We start from the raw sequence: 15,808 nt of genomic DNA, 5'->3' as shown, positions 1-15,808 counted from the left end.
CCCATTCATTATATTTCATCCACTATTCTAACTACCGTTATCACTGTATGGTTTTGTAACTGCTGATAACTGCACAAAGGGCACATTAACAAATTAAACTGCTTTGCAATTAAGGTTGGAGCAAGCTGTCTAATTTGTTGTACTCCAGCTGAGATGAATCTGTTTATGTCACCGCTCTTGTGTCATGTCACCCAAACATGCCTTCACTGATACATAAGGTTGTCATCTAACAGCTGACACTTAGCTGCAGTTCTTGCTGCTGGCCACTTCATGTTTTTATCTCATTCGCTAGTTGTAATTACTATGACAAGTGCAAGTTGTTTTGCAGTGACAGGGTTGTTTTTTTAGTGACAGTGTTTATTATAGCTGTAAAATGGCCAAGTCTGGGTCAGGTCCATAGCACTGGAAATGAAAGCCATTGGTAAGGCTGGAGGTATTAATTTCAGCAAAATAATGTTAAGAATTTGTAATGAAATAAAATAGGAGGGAGGTAAGGTAATAGGCAGAGTTAAAAGCACCGGTTCAGACAACAATGTTTTTGATGGAACTACTTCTATGGGCAAGAAAAAGGAGAAAGAATATGATTACCAGGGAATTGGATGCAAGCATTTGAAAGCATGTAAAATACATACAACTGTTAAAACCAAAGCAGATGCTTTTGATTCCACCTCAACATACTCCCTCCCCAGATTACATGTTAAAGCTTTCCTAAGATGTAGCCATGCGATTTTTGTGAATAAACAATATGATATTAAAATACAGAGCCCCATTTATTAGGAATTAAGTATTTTTAAGTCCTGTACCCTTCTAATTTTACATCCTCGGCTTCCTTCCTTATTAAGAAACAGAAGTAACGGAGACTGTGAGAGTTGAGTTTTCAGTTCCAAACAGTCTCAAGACTGCCATCAACCTGTTCTACCAAAATGGATGTGCTGAAACTTCGAAAAGGAGGTCTATCTTTCTCCTCAACCCTTTCCGAGTGGCTAAGGCTCCTTTTCTAACATGAGCATTTCAGTGAATGTTTACATATATTTAGAAAAGTGAGAACTGAAGTGGACTGTTCAGTTTTGTGTTTTTGAATCATAGGGTAGTATTTCTCAGTATTTTGATAATATGCCAGCATCACATAAGATGGAAAAAGTGCACATGGAACCAAAGGAAAAACCTATTACCTGTTCAAAGGGAAACTACACAATCTCCCCAACATTCTAGTTGAAAGAAAATAGAAGGCTGTTTTTGCCAATGTTATTTTCAGCTGAATTGTGTGTTGCCTTTGATGTACTGCTGGAAAAAAAAACAAACAAACAAACAAAAAAAAACAATAGGTTAGAAAAAAATCACACCATGAATTTCAGGTAAAGAAGTAGAAATAAATACAATTCCTTTCTTATTTTAAGTGCTATGCCTCTTTTGGAATCAGTGGTTTATTTCAGAATTAATCTGCTAGCACAGAGTAGAAAGTAGCAAGTCATCAGATATTCTGGGCTTCTGAAGGAATTGAAGAAGAAAAAGGCTGAGCTGATGCAAGGAAAAAGCATGTGTCATTAAAAGCAGCTATAGCTCTACTGCTTTAGTGAGTACCCCTATAGAATTATTTTCTTCACCTCCCTATCACAAGTGATGAATGTATTAAGACTTAATTTGCAGAAGCTAGAATATCTCAGCGCTTTATCATCAGCACACCTACAAAGATGCAATTTTGAGTCTGGAAGGTAATTTGGAATTATGAGGGCAAATGTTCTTGTACAAGTATTATGTTGCAATTTAATGTTATCAGAACAAATCAGCCTTGAGTAAAGTTCAACAAGGAGAAATATAAGGAAGGAAAGGGAGAAAGGCAAGACAATTCTATGATGCTAAGAATTTCAGTGTGCTGCTACTACAGTAGTATTTTTAAAAGCTGCTCCTTTTCATTTCACCACGTGTGAAGAAGGGCTGAAAGATTTAGCACTATTTACTTTTAGAAAAATTATTAAAAGATATTAATCTTTGGATATCCTTAAAGAATGCTGGCACTTGAAGAATCAAATGAGTTAGGATATAGTGAGTACTAAAGCAATGAAATATGATACAATTGAAATGAGTAATTAGTTTAATTTTGATTCCTTAAGGGTCTGAATTCTGTTAATGACTTTCTATGGTAAGTCATTCATGAAGCTCAGGAGTGAACAGAGTGAAAGAGAGATTACAGGGACAGATACAGAAGCCAACTGTATCCTGAGCTGCATCCCAAGCAGTGTGGCCAGCAGGGTGAGGGAGTGATTCTGCCCCTCTGCTCTGCGCTGCTGGGGCCTCACCTGCTGTACTGTGTCCAGATGTGGAGTCCTCAGCACAAGACACATGTGAAACTGCTAAAAAGTGTCCAGACAAGGGCCACAAAAATGATCCAAGGGATGGAACACCTCTCCTACAAGGACAGGCTGAGAGAGCTGGGACCGTTCAGCCTGGAGAAGAGGAGGCTCTGAGGAGATCTGAGAGTGGCCTTTCAGTATCTAAAGGGTGGCAATAAGAAAGAAGGGGACAGACACTTCGGCAGGTTCTGTTGTGATAGGACAAGGGGAAATGGTTTCAAACTCAAGGAGGGGAGATTTAAACTGAAAATAAGAAAAAAGCACTGGAACATTTTGGCCAGAGAGGTGGTGGCTGTCCCATTCCTGGAGACACCCAAGGTCAAGCTGAATGGGGCTCTGATCAACCTGGTCGAGCTGTACATGTCCCTGTTTGTTACAGGGGAGTTGGACTACGTGAACTTTAATAGTCCCTTCCAACTCAAACATTTCTATGATTCTATGATTGTATTAGATTTGGTACTTCAGGTGCTGCTGAAGTTAAAATTACAGAAATAGTTGTTTCATGAATCTAAATCTTTTAAACAAAGCATGTTTCTGCTTGTTCTCACCTAAGGATCAGGAGGACGGTTAAGCTGATTGCCCTGCTGATTGGTCATCATTGTAACTAAAGCTTTGCACAAAGATGGATGTTTGCTAACTTGCACATTTGCTAATTTGAAGGTGTGTCCTTTCTTTCTTAATATGATATCCTGTCACCTAAATACAGTTGAGCATTTTGTTCTTCATTGTTCCAGCTGAGCCCTCACGCAGGCCTCATTTCTATTGCCACCCTGCAAAAGACTGGAGGAATTTCAGCAGCCCTGAAGAGGCAGCACAATGGCAAATGAAGTTTACACAAGGTAGAGGAAGTACAGACGGCTTACATTTTGCACATGATGTGGTAACAATACTGCTTTCAGAAAAATGGTTCTAGGTCACCTTGTCTGAGTGGAGCATAGTACAAGATGGCCTCACAAGGTCCCTCCCAACTTCAACTGTTCAGTGAAAAAAAACAGCGTTTAATTTAGGCAGTACAGTGTGTGGCTCTGATCAACAAGGTGTTTGTCTGATATACGTAGAAATCACACAACCTGAACCAAAATGTGCACAGACCTGATTACCAGAGGTGGGCTAACTGAGGATAGCTGCCAGCTGCCCACCAAGCCACTCTCACTCTCCATCTTTTACAGAACGGGACCCTAAAGGACTGCAATATTAGGCAACATTTAGAGACATGAAGGGCATGGACAAAGAAAAACAAAACAAAACAAACAACAAAAAAAAAACAGAAAAAAAGGAAGCTAATGAATTAGAACTTTTAACGTAAGAAATGAAATAAATAAGAAGAGATTCAAACATGCAAGCCTGAGGCTTCGGAGGAAGAACAAACAAGAAAAAAAATAAAGCAGCCCTTTCTGTAAAATGTCTTCCTTGGGCAGCAAGCATTACTTGTGTCTTCATATGTGATTCCCTATGAAAAACACATCTATGATAAGTGATTAATAACCATAAGCAATAACCAGTAGAATAGTCAGTAAGAAAGGACAGCCGGTGATTGGAAGTGACTGACTAAAATTAAGTGGTGACATTTCAGCATACAGCAGCTGAAACTGCTGCTGGTCATTCACCGGACTTGACAGTAAGCACTAGCAAAGAAAGTATTACTTAAGGAGGTAAGGATCTGCCGCCTGCCCTAAGAAACCAGGGGACAGCTCTAAATTGCTGCTTTGGGAAAAGAGTAGTTGCTGTTCTGTTGGCCTTCCTTTCCTTTCCTCCTTTCAAAGTTCTGTCTTGTTACACCACATGATTTATTGTTTCTAAGTAGTCTTGGAACAATTCAAAGTCTGCCATCCATGTGCCCAGGTGGCCAAGAAGGCCAGTGGCATCCTGGCTTGCATCAGAAACAGTGTTGCCAGCAGGAACAGGGAAGTGATTGTCCCCTGTACTCAGCTCTGGTGAGGCCACACCTCCAGTACTGTGTCCAGTTTTGGGCACCTCACTGCAGGAAAGACATTGAGGCCCTGGAGAGGGTTCAAAGGAGGGCGACAAAGCTGGTGAGGGGTCTGGAGCACAGGCCTTATGAGGAGCGGCTGAAGGAGCTGGGAATGTTCAGTCTGGAGAAGAGGAGGCTCAGGGGAGACCTTATTGCTCTCTATAACTACCTGAAGGGAGGTTGTAGTGAGCTGGGGGTTGGCCTCTTCTTTTGTGTAACTGGTGATAGGACTAGAGGGAATGGCTTCAAGCTGTGCCAGGGGAGATTTAGGCTGGACGTTAGGAAATACTACTTCTCTGAAAGAGTGGTCAGGCACTGGAATGGACTGCCCAGGGAGGTGGTGGAGTCACTGACCCTGGAGGTATTCAAGGAACATTTGGATGTTGTGTTGAGGTATATGGTTTAGTGAGAGCTATTGGTGATGGGTGGATGGTTGGACTGGGTGATCTCGTGGGTCTTTTCAAACCTTGGTGATTCTGTGATTCTATGATTCTATGAGTCTTTCCAGAAGCTTGTATCTGGATGGCATAGATGCTGGCATTAAGGGGCTGCATGGCCCTGAGCAGCTAGGAGCTAGTCTGAGCCTTGCTGCACTGGGCACAAGCAGTCACGCAAACAGGTGTGCACATGTGCATGCATGCAGGTGTACACGCACACACGACTGCCCCGGTGACAGAAGACACAGAGAAGGCGGTGTTACTGAATGCCTTCTCTGTCTCTGCCTATGCTGTTGGAGGCTGTCCTGAGAAGCCCTGTATCCCTGAGGCCCCAGAGGCAGTCCGGATCAAGGAGTTTGCCTCAATTGATGTGGACTGGGTTAAGGAGCAATTAATCTGGGATGCACCATGGGTGCTGAGGGAGCTGGTGGAAGTCATTGCTGGGCCACGGCCACTCTCTATGGTCTTTGGTAAGTTGTGGGGAACAAGAGAGGTGCCTGAAGACTGGAGGAAAACAAATGTGACTCCAGTCTTCAAAAAGGGCAAGAAGGAGGACCTGGGTAATTATAGACTGATCAGCGTCACCTCCGTCCCTGGAAAGGTGATGGAAAAACTTATCCTTGGCGCTGCCTCTAGGCATTTCAAGGATAAGAGGGTCAATAGGGGCAGACAATATGGCTTCACCAAGAGGAAGTCATGCTTGACCAACCTGATAGCCTCTTATGAAGACGTAACCAGGTGGATAGATGATGGTAAAGCAGTGGATTTGGCCTGTCTTGATTTTAGTAGAGCATTTGACACTTCTCCCACAGCACCCTCCCAGCTAAACTGAGGAAACGTGATCTGGACAACTGATTGAGTAGTGAGGTGGACTGGCTGAAGGAAAGAAGCCAGAGGGTTGTGGTCATTGGGACAGAATGAGTTTAGTTGAAGGCCTGTATCTAGTGGAGTCCCTCAAGGGTCAGTACTGGGACCAGTGCTATTCAATATATTCATCAGTGACTTGGATGAGGGAGTAGAGCGCACTGCTGGCAAGCTTGCTGATGACACAAAACTGGGAGGAGTGGCTGACACACCTGAAGGCTGTGCTGCCACCCAGCGAGACCTAAAAAGGCTGGAGAGTTGGGTGGGGAGAAATTGAATGAAATATAACAAGGGCAAGCATAGAGAGTTGTATCTGGGCAAGAACAACCCCAGGTACCAGTATAGGTTGGAGACTGGCCTGTTGGAGAGCAGCACAGGGGAAAGGGACCTGGCGGTCCTGGTGAACAGCAGGGTGACCATGAGCCAGCACTGTGCCCTTGTGGCCAAGAGGGCCAATGGCATCCTGGGGCATACTAGAAGGGGCGTGGTTAGTAGATCGAAAGAGGTTCTCCTCCTCTTCTACTCTGCCCTGGTGAGACCGCATCTGGAGTATTGTGTCCAGTTCTGGGCCCCTCTGTTCAAGAAGGACAGGGAACTGCTTAAGAGAGTCCAGTGGAGAGCCACAAAGATGATGAAGGGACTGGAGCATCTCCCTTATGAGGAAAGGCTGAGGGACCTGGGTCTCCTTAGCTTAGAGGAGATGAGAGGTGATGACCTCATTAACATTTATAAATATGTAAAGGGTGTGTGTCAGGAGGATGGAGCCAGGGTCTTCTCAGTGACATCCAGTGACAGGACAAGGGCAATGGGTACAAGCAGTAACATAGGAGATTCCACATAAATATGAGAAAAAACTTCTTCATAGTGAGGGTAACAGAGCACTGGAGAGGGCTGCCCAGAGAGGTTGTGGGGTCTCCTTCTCTGAAGACATTCAAAATTTGCCTGGACACATTCCTTTATGACCTAATCTAGGTGTTCCTGCTAAGGTGGGGGGATTGGACTAGATAAGCTTTTGAGGTTCCTTCCAATCCCTGACATTCAGTGATTCTGTGATTCTGTAACTGGTATGGAGAAGAGAGAGCAGCTACTAAGACTTGGTACAAAAATACTCTTTTCACATCTTAGCCAGGATTTTGGCTTTTTATTTTTTTTTTAATAAATAATACAATTTTTTTAGCTCATTTTCTCTTTTCTTTTTCTCCTCTCCTCTCCTCTCTTTTCTGTTCCTTCTCTTTTTTTCCCTTCTCTTTCCTTCTCCTTCTCCTTCTTCTTTTCTTTCTTCTACCAGCTCTACCATTGAAGAGAAAACTCTCTTATTCTCTTCCATGTCTCACTAGAAAAAGGAGAGTCACATCTTGAGTAATTTTCGCCTCAAACAGACTTTGAGAGGAAAAAAGAAAAGCTGCTTTCTCCCTGGATCCCTCTGGCCGAGGCAAGCAACAACTGTGACCGCAGCTACAGCAAAAGCAGGAGTGCCAGTACCTGTCTGTGGGCCCAAGCAGCCGGGAGAAGTTGTCGATCATGACCTCTGTGTGACAGCGCGTGAGGATGTGCATGAGGATGACCACCGCCTGGCACAGGAAGGGCATGAACGTGCTCTGCTGCACAGATGATGTGCAGCTGTGCAGGATGTAGAGGATTGGAGGCACCTGAAAGAAGAAGGGGAGAAAGAATGACCTGCTGCATCCTTGACTCTGCAGGGAGTAACCATGGACATTCAGCACATGAGCAGTGCCCGCTCCCTTGACATGCTGCCAAGGCCTAAGCCTAAATTTCCTGCCAGCCACCCTGTCCATGCCCTGGCTCTGCGCTCAGGCTGTGCTTCTTTGGCACAAGAGGAAAACAGCACAAGGCATAGTGCAACAGCTAACAAAAGTCCAAGATACGTGGAAGAAAGTCTCTTACGTCCCGACAGATGTCCTTTCCATACATCTGCAGAAGGGTGGTCATCCACTTCCCAGCAGCACGCACACGCACTCCTTTGGCTCTCCGGAAGGTCTCCTTGATGGCCATCATGAAGTCGATGGTGCGTTCTAGAGGGAAATTTCTGCACACAATCTGCAGAGAAATGAGAAGCAAGAGAGATCCCATCACTGCTCTGCAGCAGCTCTTCAAAACATAAAGCAGTCTTGAGGGCATTCTTAGTTCAGCAGCTTGCCATCATTCAGGCAGCAATCACAACGTTCCTGCTCTGTACCCTGCTATTTATACAGAAGGTGGTTGAGCCTTCTCTCAGCTTCTCCACCCATGGTGTTTGCTTACATGCAAAGCCTACCTCCCAGAAGCCACAGTCACACATGCACACAAAGACACACAGTCACACACAAACACAGATCATGGAGTCAGCTCCTTGCACTGGGCGCCTGAAGGCAGACATGGCTCAGAGCCTCTTGCTACTTGCTGAGAAAAGCAGTCTCAGGGTGACAGCTCACTCTGGAAATGGTGTGAGAGGCTGGGAGCAGCACAGGGTCGTGTAGAAGCCCATGCACTGAGATCCCACCACCGCTTTTTGGGTCCACTTACCCTTGCCATTTTGGACAAGTCTGGAGCTGACAGATGGTGCTGTAGGCATGCAGCTCCTCACATAGGCTCCCGATGTCTCCTGTCTCGATGTCTCTGTTGGCTGCTTTGGCTGGAAAGAGCACAGGGAGAAAAGGGAAGTCATGCTTCTGGAAATGGAACTGCTTTCCAAGAGGAAGAGAGACGAGGACAGGGTGGGAACAAGAAAAGAGCTGTGCATGGTGCCTATCCCTCCTGTAAACAGGGCCCAGATGTGGGACTCTGGTAGTGCTGCAGAGGAAGGCAGAGAGCTGGCGCACGCCTGCTCTACTCACCTTGGATTTGGAGAAGGGAGCTCAGACAGGTGACGGCCAACTGGCGGGATGTGGGCATGGGGTCACACGTCAGAGGTGCCAGCAATCCCACCAGGGAGCCAAACTGCTCGCAGGCATCTCCTCTCTGCAGGGGTGAGAGGCAGGAACAAAGCTGTAGGCGGCCCCAGCTTCTCCCACCTGTGCTTTCCCCATGCCGTGATACAACATGCACAGCTGAGTGGAGCTCGCCTTCCAGCTCAGGGGCACTGGGGAGGTAGCAGGGGGCATGTGGCGGGGCTTTTTACTCACTTGAAGCTCTTCACAAACAGCCAGCAGCTGGGAGCAGGTCTGCAGGGCCCTCTTGTGCTCCCACACGTTGTCTGATGTCATAGATCTCTGCAGGACCTGTGGCAGAGCATCTGACTCACTGAGGACGTCTTTTCTTTCCCTTCCTGCCACTCCTCTCCCTGTCCCTCCTTTCCTGACACTTTCCCTCAGGGCCTGCCCTGGTTCTACATGGCCCCCCACCTCACTGAGCACCAGCACTGCTACCCCGGCTCTCTGCAGACACTCCTGCCTCCTAACCCAGGAGCTTTTCCTCGGCTGTGGCTTGCCAGGGCTGGCTCCTGCCTTTCCCCCTGCAGGGCCCATTTCTCTGCCCATTTTTGAGCTCGCAGTGAGCTGGCATGTCAGCAGGAGATTTCTCCCCCTCTGACTCTCCTCTCAGTCCCCAGATCTCTGTCCCTGCTATTGACACTTACCATGCTTTCTCCCTTGCCCCGCACATACTCACATGGACTATGTTCTGAAAAAAGCCACGGGTGGGCTCTGTCTTGAGCAGGACCTCCATGAGCCAGCCCAAAGATTTCAATGATGTTTGCTGAAGCTGAAAGCAGAAGAGGGGATTGAGGTGTGGCATCATGGCTGCTGCCAGATCATAGGTCGTGTGTGCTGAGGTAGGGTTCTGACCAACAGGTGGCCGGGAAAGTTACAGCAGGTTACCTGCAGGTACTGAGCTTCTTGCTGTGACTTTCTGATCTTCAGCATCATCTCCGCTGAAGGGTGCGTCACAATGTTCTTGCAGCACAGAACCAATATTTCACGCATATCCTTGCTTTCTAAAGAGGGCTTCAGCTTGCTCACAGGAGGAAAAAAGGAGAAAGCAGAAAGAGCCTTTACCAATGCTCTCCAGACTGGTTCAGACAACATCTGAGTTTCTCCTAATCCACAGCTACGAAGCCAGCACTCCCAGCTCATGCTGCTGAGCACTGTCTTCAGTTCCAGCAGCACCCACTCCTCCCCGGCAGCAGTGAACCACCTCCCGCTCTGAAGGGAAGGAGACCCCAGGTCTCCCTTCTCTTCCCTGACAGGGGACAGAAGCATCAGGGCCTTTCTCCCTGCCCAGAATCTCAGCTTCTCTGGGCACAACAGCCCAGCCATCCCTCCTGTAGTTGTGGCTCCTCACCCCCAACCCCCTCCAGGTCTCTGGCAGCTACCCAAAATGGGGACCACCATCCTGCCTTGCAACCCCAGACCTTACCTCAACTGCTCCAGGGCCAGAACCACCTTAAAGGGCACTGGGGAGACAGGGATGCCTAAGTAGTACTTCTTCAACAACTCCTGCAAGTCCCAGAGAGACAGTGTCAAAGTGGGCAAGGGGCACACGACAGCTGTTCTGTCTGGCCCAGAGACAGACACAACTGCCACACACCAGCCCCATCACTCCCACATTTCCCACGGTAGCACTGCAGGGTGCAGCATCTCCATGGCTTGTGCAACCTAGCCCACTGCCCAGCTGCTGCCTGCCAGCACGCAAGGTCCCCACCAGCTGGAGACGTGGCTGAGGGAGACCTGTATGCCTCCAGGGAAGCGAACCCTGTGGCACAGCCCGGAATTCTGCTGTAGATATTCCTGTCTCTAGACACTCACCATCAGAATCTCCAGAAGCTTGCCCTTCAAGGAGGAGCTAAAGCAGGCAGAGTCATCCACAGCTTGCAAGGCTGAGCTGAAGTCAGTGATGCTCTGCACCAGCGCAAGGTTGTTCTGCAAGTCCTGAGGCCCAAGAGAGAAGAACATTCTTTGAATTGTGGGAAGGGCTGAGGGCTGCAAGGGGGACACGTGGGCAATGCTAAGGGAAGGCTTGGATCTTCATCTGGGCACAGACGGTCCCCCAAGGGAGCTTTGAAAAGAAAAGGCCTATCTCAGCATTCCCCCATGTGGCGGGGCTGCATCGGGTGTTCAGACACTCTGGCACGCTTCAAGTTCTCACCCGGCAGCTGCAGCTGTAGAGCATCAGGATGTTGCCCACGATGTCTCCCTCCAGGTGGACAAGCAGCTGTTCCTTGGAGGCATGCAGTGCCAAGCTGCCATGAGTGAGCATGAGAGCACTGCATGTGGCATGAGCTCTCGTGCTGTCCAGCTCCATCTGTGTGGGGAGAAATGCCTTGAGACACTCACTCAACAGCCCCCAGTGCCCCGCGATGCACCTGAGCTCCCAAGGCAGGAGCTGCTGTGAAAATAAGGCAGAAGAATGCCAAGATAGAAACCCGTAGCACTTTACCTTCTTGCGTCTGGAAATCCTCGCATTCCGGCCTTTGCACAGCCTGGACGCAAACATGGTGAGTGTGTCCAGGACAGGGTGGAAGTTGCCCTCAGCAGCATGGCTGAGAAGAGAGATTATTTCCTGCACAAAAGAACAAAGAACAGTTGGCGCAGGCCTGAACCTACTGGCGCTGCCACCACAGTGACCGGGCCGGTCCTTGCCTGAAGGAAATGGCAGCAGTGAGGAGATCAAAAGGCCCGGAGCAGGGCCAGGAGAAGCCTTCTGCCCCAGGGACAGAGCAGGGATGCTCACAGAAGCCGGAGGAGAGGAGAGCTCACCTGGGCCTCAGATGGCTCCTCCGCATTTGCTTCCTCCAACTGCTGCAGCAGCTTCCCTTGGATGTGGAGGACTCCCTTACAAGCTCCCAGTGCTGTCCCCAGAGCCTTGTACAGGAAAGCCTGCATGGGAAGGGAAGGAAGAAGCTGAGATGTGGCAGCAGCCTGACCTGCTGGGAGAGGGCCAGGTGGGAAGGACTCACTTCCTGGGAGTCACTGAGAGCAGCTGCAGGGCCGAGCTTTAGCCAGCCTCCAGCCAGACTGCAGGGAAAGGCTCTCTGGGGGGCATGGACCAGGCAAGCAACATGAGCAGCCCAGGGGGGCAGAGCACCAGCCACAGCTCCAGCCCCAGTTGGGCACCTGCAGCTGAACCTCTGGCTAGAGCCAGGGGGAGCCCACCTTTTCTCCAGAGCTGCCACCGGCTCAGCTCGCAGCTCAGGGCCTCGATCCAGGCCTCATCCTTGATGGTGTCCAGTGACGCCCTCAGGAACTGTTGGAGAACAGGAGAAGCCAGTGTTCCCTTGCCCTTTGCCTCTCGCCTCACTCCCAAGTTGCTGCAGACTTCTGGGGAGAGTGCCTGGAAGAACAGTCTCTCTCCCAGCTGCCCCAGCATTCCCTCCATTAAAGCCGCCTGCCTCTCTTCTCCTAAGCCCCCCCTGGGCTTGGGACAGAGAGGAGCAGGCAGTGCCACAAAGGCGTGCAGCTGCTCTGCTGCAGCATTTGAGAGGCTGTTCCTGCCCCGCAGCTCATATGGGAGCAGGGCTCCTTGAGGCAGACAAGCATTTCTCTGCACCGCGCCTCCCAGCAGTGCTGTACCTTTAGCAGACGGCACTCCCACTCTGCAAGGTCCAGGAAGCTCTCATCTTTCCCTGCACAGCAATAGGAAGCAAAAGACCTTTACCTTGGGATCAGGCCACAAAAGAAGAGCTGCTGCAAACCTGGCTTGGCCTGGGCACTCGACACTGCCAAGCTGGGACCCGCACCCCTTCCACAGTGTCCCTGCCCTCAAACAGTGTCCCCACAGGAACACCAAACTAACTGCTCCACGACTGCTGTCTGAGGGGACATGAAGGGCCCATCCGTGTTCTGGAATGGGCAGATCCCCGGGGAGAAAGGTCCCTGGGCCTCAGCGCTGTCTCCCTGGAATGGAAACAGCAGCAGAGCAAGCACCAGACTGCAGGAAACGCTTCCCCTCTGCCATGCTATAGAGCTGCATTTTCACTCCCCTCTCCTTCCCTGCCTCAGCCTCTCCCTCCCCACCAGCGCTTTACCTTGGAGACACTGCAGCAGCAGGGGGATCTCAGCAGCCCACATGGCCCCCACAGCTCTGTGGAACCTCCTGTGGAGGTTTTGCATCAGCAGTAAGGCAGCAAGTTGGAGTTTGCTGCCTGCAACAGGGCTCCCTGCCACCATCTGAGCGAGAGCAAGGAGAAGCAGGGTCACTTCTGCAGCAAGAGCAGAGGGAAGCAGCTTGGCTCTACCGTGGTGGGCAAGGAGCAGACAACAGCTTTGCCCATGGCCATGCTGCTTCCTCCTGGGGGCTCATGGCACTGGCCTCTGGAGCATCTACTCACCAACAGGCGTGCCAGCAGTGTCTGGGGAGTCAGCAGTGGGCCTGCGAGGAGAAAGAAGTGCTAAGTAAGACTCCAAGACACTCCATGCCCTGCCACGCTCAGCTCCGCTGTCCCTTCTGGGTGCTAACACAGATCAGCAGGGCTCACTGGGGGAGTTTCTGCTCCTACCTTGAAACATGGAGCTGACAAAATGAGGATCCAGATCTGCTATCTGCCATCCTGTCAGGTCCTCTCTTTCAGCCAGGGCTTGGACACAATGGGAGACTGGAATCAGAATGCTCGTGTACTGGGCTGGCACCACAAACAGCAGAAGCCGCAGCCACAGGAGCTGTAGGGAATGAAGCAGTTGAGCATGTCAGCATCCCTGCCTCTGCTCAAAGATGAAGAGGACTCTGTGAGTTTCCTTGAGTCTTGTGTGCTTCAGAGCACGTTGTAGGAGAGACCTGGGGTGTTGGAATGGGATGAGGAACACGTGATACAAAGGCAAGGAGCAGCAGGAGGGCCAAGTGTGACTTACTTTGGACATCCTTCTCACAGAGACATCTATCCAGTGACTCCAGGATGTCCATGCACAGCTCCTGGAGAGCTCCTTCTTCCTTGGCTTTCTGGGCAGAAAGGTTCTCCAGCTGCCTGCACAACAGTGGTGTTGAAACGCTGGTTACTTCAGTTCTGGAGAACTGAGAGTTTCAGGAGGCTCAGGTGTGGCCGTACTGGTGCTTCTGTGCCAGCCTCTGACAGCACGGGTCTTCCAAAAGAAGATGCTGCCTACTGTCCTTACCCTTCTTCCTGTGGCGCGGCTGAACTCATTAAAGATGTGCCCCACCACATCCCAAGCTGAGCAGCTCCGGGTGTTAGCACTGAGCAGATCCTTGATGAAATACAGAACAGCCCTCCTCACCTGCAGGGGTCAACTGTGGGTGTGATTTTCCTGGTCAGAAGGCAAAGGGAAGCCACCTGCTCATCGGGGCAGATGAGCAGAGACAACAAGAGCAGAGGTCCATGCACAGCACAGGGACCCGTCTTCTCCTCTCTACCTGCTCTTCCCACAGGAGCCATAGTGACCATGAGGTCAATGCCCGAGCAACATCCCTGGACACCCCAGCCCTGCCCGTATCGGCAGCAGCATCACCACCCCAACAGCGCTTTCCTTTCCCAAAAGAGCTCACCCGGGTCCTGGAGTCCATGCTGCACAGCCTCTGCAACCTGGGGCAGCATCTCTGTCATCACAGGCTCTGCAAGAGATGCACAGAAACATGCGCGGAGACACAACCCAGATGGCAAAAGGGATCCCGGGAAGTCCCAACCCATGGTACTTACCATCAGAGCAAACTGGAGCACTGAGCAGACCCAGGGTTACCACATATCCAGCCTCCCACTCATCACCCAGCTGTGACTGCAGAAGCAGGAGCATTTCCTCTGGGCAGATTCGGACTGCAGGAAGGAAATCCCACACGATGTTAGCGAGCAACTCATGTCCATTTGTGAGGTTTGAGAGAGAGGTTTTGGCCAGGGCTCCGGCAAGCATTGCCAAAGCTCCTCTCCTTACCCTGCAGCAGTATGCAGTGGGTCAGCTCTCTGCTATCAGCCTCGCTGTGCTGCTGGTGTCATCAGAGAGCTGTGGGAACAAGTCCATTTGAGAAAATCACATCAGAACTGAGGATGGAAAAGACACTGTGCTGCCAGCACTCATCTCCCTTGGCACTCTCAGGAAGAGGACACGCAGACAAAACCCAGCCTGCCCCACAGCATCCCTAGGGGCGCAGGCATGGCTCTGGAGCAGCTTTGGGCAAGCAAGAGCTAAGGCTGAGCAGCCATCAGAGGCTCGGAGTTTTACAGCCCTTCTGAGATTTAGCCAAGAGGGAAACAGCTGCAAAGATAGGCTCCCCTTACCTGGTAGAACACAGCAGTGATGATGTCCAGAAACTTGTCCTTTGGAATTACACTCTCAACTCCCTCTAAGGCCTCTAGGAAGATAGTGAGGCTCTGCAAAAGACCAGGAGAGCCACATCTAGCCACTTGGAAGCAGAGAAACTGTTTCCCAGTGGTTTGTCTGCTGGGAGAAGCTCCTGCTCAGGTGTTCTTGTTTGTGCGCCCTCCCAGCAGCACCAAGAGAATCTCTATTCTCTCAACTGAGCCATGCTTGGGCATTGTTTGCAGGCATTTCCACCCAGCAGCCCTCTTCTCCCCCATCAGATGCAACTGGATGTGGTCCTCCCAGTTGTTAGCACAGAGCTCCTCAGGCACTCAGAGCCCCAGAGCCCCACGGTGGTGGTGATGAAGCCTCCCATCCCCAGGAGATGAGTCCCAGTGACTCTTGGCTCCTTCCTGGCTTCTGTCCAGGTTGTTCCTTCCTTGACTGAAGAACTCAGGAAGCCTCAGACCTCCCTTGAACACCTGTTCCTTCTTTCTCCTAGTGCTCCCTGCCTCCTCCCGCATCCCCCTGCCCCCTCATGGCACTTGCATGTGCTCCACACTGAGCCCTGTGCAACATCTCACCTTGGCCATCCTGCAGGTGTCTTGGACCTCCTGACATGGGTGCACGAGCCAGAGGAGCTGCTCCCAGACGTGCTCTCGGTGCAGCCCCTCTTGCAGGAGGACAGCCATCATGGCAGCCACAGCCCCAAGGACGGCCTGTTTGTCCTGGAGATGGATGGCAGAGGCCTGGCATCAAAGACTGAAGGTCTGTCCTTCCGACAGAGAGGGCTTTCTCTTCCCCTTCCCCGTAGACCCATGTCCAGAAGGAGATGGGCTTGCTCTCCATGGGCAGGCAGGTTTTCCCCACACCCTCATCCCCAGCTCTCCCCGCCACAATATTGTGACATGCAGCTGCTTCCTGGCAGGGAGATCCAGCCTCGAGCACAGAGCCAGTTCAGAGCCCTTTGCAGAGCCAGCCCACTCCCTCTCGTCACCCCTCTGCTCT

The 15,808-nt window shown here is 50.5% G+C and overlaps 3 protein-coding genes and 2 long non-coding RNA genes across 5 annotated transcripts; all 5 read right to left on the bottom strand.

Moving 5' to 3' along the window:
• Positions 1 to 5,890: 5,890 nt before the first annotated feature.
• On the bottom strand, positions 5,891 to 10,126 carry LOC146545803 (maestro heat-like repeat-containing protein family member 2B). Its single transcript, XM_085216235.1, has 7 exons — positions 9,440 to 10,126; positions 9,231 to 9,323; positions 8,747 to 8,842; positions 8,459 to 8,582; positions 8,148 to 8,256; positions 7,530 to 7,682; positions 5,891 to 7,273 (listed from the first exon to the last, which is right to left on the bottom strand). Exons 1-6 carry the CDS (start codon positions 9,875 to 9,877, stop codon positions 7,658 to 7,660), a joined length of 885 nt encoding a protein of 294 aa, XP_085072361.1. The 5' UTR covers positions 9,878 to 10,126; the 3' UTR covers positions 5,891 to 7,273; positions 7,530 to 7,657.
• Positions 9,974 to 11,443, bottom strand: LOC104917595 (maestro heat-like repeat-containing protein family member 2B). Its single transcript, XM_085231195.1, has 5 exons — positions 11,318 to 11,443; positions 10,998 to 11,120; positions 10,707 to 10,862; positions 10,367 to 10,489; positions 9,974 to 10,057 (listed from the first exon to the last, which is right to left on the bottom strand). Exons 1-5 carry the CDS (start codon positions 11,441 to 11,443, stop codon positions 9,974 to 9,976), a joined length of 612 nt encoding a protein of 203 aa, XP_085087321.1.
• A 1,089-nt stretch (positions 11,444 to 12,532) lies between these two features.
• On the bottom strand, positions 12,533 to 13,514 carry LOC146545802 (maestro heat-like repeat-containing protein family member 2A). Its single transcript, XM_085216237.1, has 4 exons — positions 13,406 to 13,514; positions 13,057 to 13,216; positions 12,889 to 12,929; positions 12,533 to 12,727 (listed from the first exon to the last, which is right to left on the bottom strand). The coding sequence occupies exons 1-4, from the start codon at positions 13,412 to 13,414 to the stop codon at positions 12,533 to 12,535; spliced, it is 405 nt and encodes a 134-aa protein (XP_085072363.1). The 5' UTR covers positions 13,415 to 13,514.
• A 155-nt stretch (positions 13,515 to 13,669) lies between these two features.
• On the bottom strand, positions 13,670 to 14,356 carry LOC146545801 (uncharacterized). Its single transcript, XR_014881105.1, has 3 exons — positions 14,206 to 14,356; positions 14,055 to 14,120; positions 13,670 to 13,799 (listed from the first exon to the last, which is right to left on the bottom strand). It is a non-coding gene; the product is annotated as an uncharacterized LOC146545801 (long non-coding RNA).
• A 77-nt stretch (positions 14,357 to 14,433) lies between these two features.
• Positions 14,434 to 15,504, bottom strand: LOC146545800 (uncharacterized). The gene is made up of 3 exons (XR_014881104.1): positions 15,385 to 15,504; positions 14,779 to 14,871; positions 14,434 to 14,503 (listed from the first exon to the last, which is right to left on the bottom strand). It is a non-coding gene; the product is annotated as an uncharacterized LOC146545800 (long non-coding RNA).
• Positions 15,505 to 15,808: the final 304 nt, after the last annotated feature.

Source organism: Meleagris gallopavo, chromosome 1 (assembly GCF_905368555.1).
Source record: "Meleagris gallopavo chromosome 1, MGAL_WU_HG_1.1, whole genome shotgun sequence".
Taxonomy (NCBI): domain Eukaryota; kingdom Metazoa; phylum Chordata; class Aves; order Galliformes; family Phasianidae; genus Meleagris; species Meleagris gallopavo.
Note: the sequence above shows the minus strand (reverse complement) of the source record. Positions and strands in the feature narration are given on the sequence as shown.

What these genes read in the sequence shown, in the direction of transcription:
- LOC104917595 (XM_085231195.1), bottom strand. Translation starts at nt 11,443, where the DNA reads ATGCAGGCTTTCCTGTACAAGGCTCTGGGGACAGCACTGGGAGCTTGT. An exon ending in GGATTTCCAGACGCAAGAAG is followed by an intron (nt 10,863 to 10,997) that starts GTAAAGTGCTAC and finishes CTCCCCACACAG; the next exon opens with ATGGAGCTGGACAGCACGAG. An exon ending in TCTACAGCTGCAGCTGCCGG is followed by an intron (nt 10,490 to 10,706) that starts GTGAGAACTTGA and finishes CTTGGGCCTCAG; the next exon opens with GACTTGCAGAACAACCTTGC.
- LOC146545803 (XM_085216235.1), bottom strand. Translation starts at nt 9,877, where the DNA reads ATGGCTGGGCTGTTGTGCCCAGAGAAGCTGAGATTCTGGGCAGGGAGA. An exon ending in AAGAAGCTCAGTACCTGCAG is followed by an intron (nt 9,324 to 9,439) that starts GTAACCTGCTGT and finishes TTCTGCTTTCAG; the next exon opens with CTTCAGCAAACATCATTGAA. An exon ending in ACTTGTCCAAAATGGCAAGG is followed by an intron (nt 7,683 to 8,147) that starts GTAAGTGGACCC and finishes ATTTCTCTGCAG; the next exon opens with ATTGTGTGCAGAAATTTCCC.
- LOC146545802 (XM_085216237.1), bottom strand. An exon ending in TGTCAGCTCCATGTTTCAAG is followed by an intron (nt 12,930 to 13,056) that starts GTAGGAGCAGAA and finishes TTCTCCTCGCAG; the next exon opens with GCCCACTGCTGACTCCCCAG. An exon ending in CACTGCTGGCACGCCTGTTG is followed by an intron (nt 12,728 to 12,888) that starts GTGAGTAGATGC and finishes GCTCTCGCTCAG; the next exon opens with ATGGTGGCAGGGAGCCCTGT.